The 8,276-nt window shown below is 39.4% G+C and overlaps 1 protein-coding gene across 1 annotated transcript; it reads right to left on the reverse strand.

Moving 5' to 3' along the window:
• Nucleotides 1-878: 878 nt before the first annotated feature.
• On the reverse strand, nt 879-8,018 carry LOC149247898 (uncharacterized). The gene is made up of 3 exons (XM_089446176.1): nt 7,841-8,018; nt 1,673-1,802; nt 879-1,548 (listed from the first exon to the last, which is right to left on the reverse strand). Exons 1-3 carry the CDS (start codon nt 8,016-8,018, stop codon nt 879-881), a joined length of 978 nt encoding a protein of 325 aa, XP_089302302.1.
• Nucleotides 8,019-8,276: the final 258 nt, after the last annotated feature.

The raw sequence follows: 8,276 nt of genomic DNA on the forward strand, positions 1-8,276 counted from the left end.
TTGTATTAAGTCTAACTCCTAATGTGTCAATATTAGGTCTAGTCACTGTTAGAGATATTAATTTCACTGTTTGTTAGGTGTGGTGTCATCACATTTCCTTCTCTTATTTATTAGGTGTCGTAAACAATTTAGTTTTAATTCAGTATTAGGAATTCTATTCCAATTATTTATTATTAATATTTTCAATATATTTAGCTATTGTGAATACTGATAAAAACTATCTCTACTCCACTTTTCAGTTTGATTCTTTGTTAAATAGAGCAATAACCTGCTAATTACATTACACTGGAAACTAAGTATTAACCTGCATGAATTTAACAACCGTTAACTCACACTAACATGGAGATTTCAATTGATTAGATCTCAAACTGAAATCTCTTTGAGGTTGTCAAAATTTAACAACCGTTAACCCACACTCACATGGAGATTTCAGAAGCAGTGGCATTACTGATATTGTACATATCATCCTGCGCCCAAACTGTGACTTGTCCTGCTACACCGTTATACTCATGAATTTCCAACCCTCCAGTTCCTCCTGAAAATATTGCAGTAATTGGCTTCACATTGGCTTCTTGATTGGAAATTCTTGAGCAACCCAATTGATTACCAATCCCATCTCCTGCTCCCTCTGTATAAGGAAACTTGTAGCTCTTAGGCCCATCCAGGTGATCTTCCAGTATTCTAATTCCTAAGAGCTCGTGTTCATTAGTGGTATATGAAACTCCTGGATAGGCATCTGCAAAATCAGCTGCCATACATTTGTATGAATAACCAGCGCTCCACGAACTTGATATGGAAGATACTGTTAGCGACGAATAGTCGTCCATGATCAGGTTTTGATTTATCTGCCCATCATTCTCAATATTTTCTTTCAACAACTATCTTTCACCAAGAGCAGGTATGGCGATTCTGATTGAGTCCATAGAGCAATTATTGGTAGAGGCAGGCGCGTCATGATTTGCTACTGTAGTCCTGCATGACTCTATTATCAATTCATTGGTTGTCACTGATCTTCCAGCCTTATAATTATGCCAGGCTTGGTGTTGCAGACTGGAAGACATAAAAGCTGCATTAGTAGAAAATCTCCCATGTGTATGGGTAGAATTACCATTATTCCACAGTTGAGAATAAGAATTCAGTAGATTGTTGGTAGGTTTTGGATCAATTAAAAGATCATCATTTTGATCCTGTGATTGTTCTTGTTTTAATTCCAAATACCCCGAAACACACAACCGGTAATCTCCATTCGTCACTACATTGAAGGCACTATTAGATGGCTGGTATCCCTTGGTCATGAGTTCCAAGTACGGCAGCGGAGGGCAAGGCGAGGTTACACCAAAATGAACGTCAGCATGCATGGAATTGGCATTGCCAATACGATCGGATCGGAAAGGGTGATTAAATTTGTTGTTGATGTTCCCGTTGGTGATGGCGGTGGAGGAAGAGCTATAGGGTTTGAGCCAGAGCTTCTTCCTGATGCAGGAATTCCAGTCATTCTTGATCTCATTGTCCGTGCGTCCCGGCAACTGTGCCGCAATTTGAGACCACCTAATCATCATTAATGTGGACGATTAACCGAGAAGGCCGACAGGGAACAAAAGTGATACATAACCTGAGGAAAAAAGAGAGATTTATATTGACAGAAAGCGTAGGGATGAACGAAAATAGAAACCTGTTACCGAGAATGGATTGTAATTCTTTGATGAGCTGCTCTTCTTGGCGTGAAATTGGATGACGTTTAAGGCCAGGGCGTAAGTAGTTAATCCATCTCAGCCTACAACTTTTTCTGGTTCTTTGCAGACCTGTATAAATGTAAGTGCCTTACAGAAACTTCAACAATAGGTTACAGATTTACTACTTGTATAGTTTAGAAGATGTACATATTCTACTTTTCTGTGATTTTTCAAAAGGATCATCATTTTTCTAAATTGGAATCCGTGATTTCTGAAGAGGATCTCCGTTATCATTGCATTAGGGTTGAGTTACAGTATTCGACATCCATTATATCAAATTGAATTGGGTTTTTAAAAAGGCTATATCGAATTGAATTGAGGAAAAAGGGAAGAATGTTGGAAATTTCTGTTCATTTCAAACACACAAAAATAACACACAGAGAACAACGCTCTCGTTTTATACAGGATCTTAATCATATAAAATAATAATAAAAACTGTTACAGAATTTGTCTTCCTCGACTCAGAGGGATTTACAACAGGAACTTCAGTTCCAGAATCTGATTCCACTATCTCAGAAAATTATATCTTCAGCACTGCTGTGCGTTGCAGAGAAGAAAGAACTCTTCTTGCTAAAAATACTCTCTACGCGTCTCTGCTCTTGCATTCTTTTTATATAATGAACAACACAAAATATCTTTACAATACGTGTTGCTTTTCCCCACTTCCGTGAAATAAAAAATAGTAAAATTTAAGATTTCACCTACATTTACCAACCCTAGTAAATATCATTTATTACACGGCTCAAAATATCATATTTGAATTTAATGCATGGCTTATCACACCATCGCATCGCAAGAAGAGAGAGGATGTGCCACAACCTCTATAACCTTTAAATCATGCGATTTGCGATATGCGATCGCATCGCAGATAATACAAGCATGCAGCGAAGGGTGACGAGGGAAAGTGCAATATGCGATCAGATCGCATCGCAGGGAAAGTCCAATCGTTGTTTTCTGAATAAGATGGGTCACTGCTTCAACTGTCAGCTCCTGGTAGTTTAAAATTATCATTCCAACACTCCCCCATAATTTTAACTGCTGGGTTTTTCTGCATACCCAGGCATTTCCTGAAATGATCAAAGCTTTTCTTTGACAATGGTTTTGTCAGGATGTCAGCTAGCTGATTTTCTGTTCTGCAGTGTTGCAAAACAATCTCACCATTATCAACTAATTCACGTATGAAGTGAAATTTGGTGTCTATGTGCTTTGTCCTTTTATGAAAAACAGAATTTTTAGACAATGCTATTGCTGAGCTATTGTCACAGTAAATGGTTGTGCCATTTTCCTGTTCATGGCACAAATCTCTGAGAACTCTTCTCAGCCATACTGCTTGGCATGCTGCTGCTGTTGCTGCCACATACTCTGCCTCCGCTGTTGACAAAGCCACAACAGATTGCTTCTTGGAAGCCCATGAGATGGCTCCCGATCCCATATGAAAGACATATCCCGATGTGCTTTTCCTATCATCAACACTTCCAGCCCAATCATTGTCAGTGTAACCTGTCAACATGAAACTTTGAGAAGAGGAGTATAAAATACCAAACCCCTTCGTACCATTCACATACCTTATAATCCTCTTGGCTGCCTGCCAATGAGTCTCTTTCGGTCTTTCCATAAATCTGGAGATTAAACTTACAGCGTGCATAATGTCCGACCTAGTTGCAGTCAAGTACATAAGGCTGCCAACTATGCTCTTGTACAATTTTGGATCAAAATATTTGTTGTTGTCTTCTTTGGTTTATTTTAACCCCACTACAGTTGGAGTCACAGCTGCTTTGTTGTTCTGCATGTTAAATCTCTTTAACACTGCTTCTACATATTTATCTTGAGAAATGAAAACACCATTTTCACTTTGGTCTACTTCAATTCCAATAAAATATCTTAAGAAGCCCAAGTCAGTCATTTCAAATTCACTTTTCATGACTGCTTTAAAATCAGCAATAAGAGAAGCATCATTGCTAGTAAAAATCAGATCATCTACATATAAAACAACAATAATAATCTTACCGTCATTCTGTTTTATGTAGAGTGTGGGTTCACCATCACACTTATCAAACCCATTTTCAATCAGATAAGCATCAATTCTGCTATACGATGCTCTTGGAGCTTGCTTCAGCCCATAAAGAGCCTTCTTCAGTTTACAAACTTTATGCTCTTGGCCTTCAACTTCATAGCCCGGAGGTTGATCAACATAAACCTCTTCTTTTAACACTCCATTCAGGAATGCAGATTTAACATCCATCTGATAAATCTTCCATTTGTGTTGTGCCGCAATAGACAACACTGTTCTGACTGTTTCCATCCTTGCTACTAGTGCAAAGTTTTCGTCATAGTCTTTTCGTTGTTGCTGCTTGTAGCCTTTCACAACAAGTCTAGCTTTGTGCCTGTCAGTCTTGCCTTCAGCATTGCTTTTGGTCTTATAGACCCACTTAACTCCAATGGCATCTTTGCCTTCAGGGAGGTCCACTAACTCCCATGTTTTACTCTTCTCAATTGCACCAATTTCTTCATTCATTGCTTCAATCCATTTATCTTCATTTACAGCATCTTCAAAATGGACTGGGTCATCAACATGACAATATAAAGTGAATAATGAATTTAGACCGGTATTGTTACTTACATCTCCTTGTTCATAAATCTCATTCAGATTTCTGAATCTTGGTCTTCTTGGTGTGCTTGGAGTTCCATCCGAACTGGAGGGTATTTCTAATCCCTGTGGTGTGCTTGGAGAAGCACTTCCTTGACCTCTTAAGGCTGTTTGAATTCCAGATTGTGGTGTGGTTTGTTGTACTTGCTGTGGTAGAGGAGGACCCACCAAGGAAGGATTATTTTCTTATGTCCCTTCCTCTTCTTCTTCATGAGACACAATTGTCTTCACATTCACTGTCTTCTCTAAGCTTCCATCCCAAGCTTCATCTTCAATGAACTGCACATCTCTGCTTACTATCAATTTCTTGGTGGATGGATTATAGAGTTTGTATGCTTTTGACTCATCACAGTAGCCAATAAAGACAGACTTCTCCCCCTTACTATCAAGCTTTTTTCTTAGCTGATCCGGTACATGTGCATATGCCACACAACCGAATACTCTCATGTGAGTGACAGTTTGCTTTTGACCACTCCATGCTTCTTCTGGTATTCTGTTCATGACAACTTTAGTTGGGCATCTATTCAAGATGTAAACTGCGCAAGTGACAGCTTCTGCCCAATACTCATGCGGCAAGTGTTTTGCCTTGAGCATACTTCTGGCCATGTCAAGAATGGTCCTATTCTTCCTTTCAGCGACTCTGTTTTGCTGAGGTGTATACCTTGCGGTGAACTGCTTTTGTATGCCATTCTCTCTGCAAAAACGCAGAAAGTCTTGGGAGATGTACTCTCCTCCTCTATCTGTTCTGAGCACTTTGATATAATGCCCACACTGCTTTTCAACAAGAGTTTTGAAGTGGCGGAATTTCTCAAACACTTCACTCTTCTGTTTCAGCATATACACCCATGTCTTTCTGGTGTAATCATCAATGAAAGTTAAAACATATTTATTTCCAGCAAATGATGGTGTTTGCATCGGTCCACACACATCGAAGTGAACAATTTCCAATGTTGCTTTTGCTCTTATACTCTTTCCTGCTGGAAAGCTTTCTTTGTGTTGCTTGCCCAAGATGCAGCGTTCACAAAGGCTATCCGGTTTCTCGATCAATGGTAATCCCTTTACCATTCCCTTTCTGTGCAACAGATTCAGGCCTCCGAAATTGAGATGTCCAAATCTCAAATGCCACAACCAATTCACATCTTTCAGTTGTTTTTGAAAGACTTCTTGAGTTATAGCCGCAATAGTTCTGCCTTCCTTCAAATCTGCCCTGAGTTTGAGAGGAAACATTCTATTGCTGGTCATCTGCACCTGTGCAATGATCTTCTTACTTGGAGGTATGTCTCTGATTGTACACAAATCATCTTGGAAGAACACATTGTAACCTTTGTTAATGAGCTGTCCAATGCTCAAAAGATTACATTTCAGACCAGGTACATAGTATACATCTGGCACAATCATCTGTTCTCCATTTTTTGCTCGGATACTGACTCTGCCCTTACCCTTGACAGATATCGTATCATCAGTCCCTGTTGTTACCTCAGATTTCACATTTTCATCTAGATTGGCAAACATTGCAATATTTCCAGTCATGTGATTACTACAACCTGAGTCTAAGAACCAAAAATCTTCTTGTTTGTCTTGTGCTATGTTACATGTTAACATCACGTTCTTTGGGTTCTTATCTTCTTCATTTGCAAAATTAGCATTCTGCCTATTATTCATGTCACTTTTCTTTTTCCTACATTCATTGGCATAGTGCCCATATTTCTTACAATAATGACATTGGACTTGGGATTTGTCATACCTTTGTCCATGAGCTTGCTATTTGCTTGAACCTTCATCTTGGTTTTGATTGCAGCTCCTTCCGCTTGTGCTTGCAGGATAATTTCTGCCTCTGTTTTGGCTTCTTCCACGACCTTTGTTATTTGCTCTGCCTCGACCTCTTCTTTGGCCAAAAGACATCTGAGTCTTGAATGCTTGCTCAAAAGAGGAATCTGTTCCTCTACTCAGTCTGTGTTCATGAGACAAAAGAGAAGCACTGAGCTCATCTACTGTGAACTGTGAGAGATCTTTTGTTTCTTCTATTGCTACCACAATAGATTCAAACCTTGAGGGTAAAATTCTCAAGATTTTCTCTACAATCCTTCTTTCTTCAAGAATCTCACCATGAGATCTTATCTGGGTTATCAAGCCAATAACCTGAGTGAAGAAAGAATCTATTGTATCAGATTCCTTCATGCTGAGATTTTCAAAGTCTCTCCTCAACATCTGCAACTTTGCAGTCTTCACTTTCTCCATGCCTTGATAGGCAGTTTTGAGAATATCCCATGCCTATTTGGACTTTTTTGCTGCTGCAATCCGCGGAAAAATGCTTTCATGCACTGATTGGAAGAGGAAAAATAGGGCTTTTTCATCCTTCTTCTTGTCACTCTTCAACTGGTCTCTTTCTGCTGCTGTCAAAGCAGTCAACGCTGTTGCATCTGCAGGTTCACCATAGCTAGTTTCAACCAGCTCCCATAGTCCTTGAGAAGCAAACAATGCTTTCATTGTTATGGACCAATAACTGTAATTTTTCCCATTAAACTGTGGCAGGTGGGGATTTGTCAAACCAGTTCCAGCATCTGCCATCTTAACTTGTGAAAAATAAAGAAGAGATACTGACTGTAAAAAAAAAAAGCAAAAAAAACTTTCTCTACTTGATAAGCTTCTTACAGCTCCTACAGTGAAAAAACAAGCTCTCTTTTTTTACTCACTGAGTGCCTAGACTAGCTCTGATACCATGTTGGAAATTTCTGTTCATTTCAAATACACAAAAATAACACACAGAGAACAACGCTCTCGTTTTATACAGGATCTTAATCATATAAAATAATAATAAAAACCGTTACAGAATTTGTCTTCCTCGACTCAGAGGGATTTACAACAGGAACTTCAGTTCCAGAATCTGATTCCACTATCTCAGAAAATTATATCTTCAGCACTGCTGTGCGTTGCAGAGAAGAAAGAACTCTTCTTGCTAAAAATACTCTCTACGCGTCTCTGCTCTTGCATTCTTTTTATATAATGAACAACACAAAATATCTTTACAATACGTGTTGCTTTTCCCCACTTCCGTGAAATAAAAAATAATAAAATTTAAGATTTCACCTACATTTACCAACTCTAATAAATATCATTTATTACACGGCTCAAAATATCCTATTTGAATTTAATGCATGGCTTATCACACCATCGCATCGCAAGAAGAGAGAGGATGTGCCACCGCCTCTATAACCTTTAAATTATGCGATTTGCGATATGGGATCGCATCGCAAATATCGCATCGCAGATAATACAAGCATGCAGCGAAGGGTGACGAGAGAAAGTGCGATATGCGATCAGATCGCATCGCAGGGAAAGTCCAATCGGTGTTGTGTGAATAAGCTGGGTCGCTGCTTCAACTGTCAGCTCCCGGTAGTTTAAAATTATCATTCCAACAAAGAAGACACTGAATGAAATTAGAGAAGAACCGGATTCTTACCAGCCTGCTTGGCCACATAGTTCCAGCAGCCGACGAGGCCTTCTCTCAGGATATAGTTGGTGAGTTGGTTATCTTCAACAGGTGACCAGAGACCTTTTCTTAGCTTTGGTTTGGAAGGAGCAGGGTGAGTGCCTTCGACTTCCCATACGCGTTGTGCCTGCCCTGTTTTGCACCTCATTTTCTCCAATCTAATTGCTCTGATAACTATAAGTGAGTATGTTTGCTCAGCTTTCAATCTATCTAAATGGAAACGCAAAGGCGAGATAAGGGAACTCGTTTCGTCTAGCGATCACTTTCCGATGTTCAATTATTAGGACATGGGTAATTCATCCGTTCTCTAATGATGGAATCTGGACTGACGCCATGGTTGGATTTGGCGGCAGACATTTCAATCCTCCCCGAGTACAGCTGATGGAGGCCTCAAACGCATATTCTT

This window comes from Pinus tabuliformis, chromosome 7 (genome assembly GCF_031772625.1).
Source record: "Pinus tabuliformis cultivar Carrire ecotype Pingquan chromosome 7, CPIR1, whole genome shotgun sequence".
Taxonomy (NCBI): Eukaryota; Viridiplantae; Streptophyta; class Pinopsida; order Pinales; family Pinaceae; genus Pinus; species Pinus tabuliformis.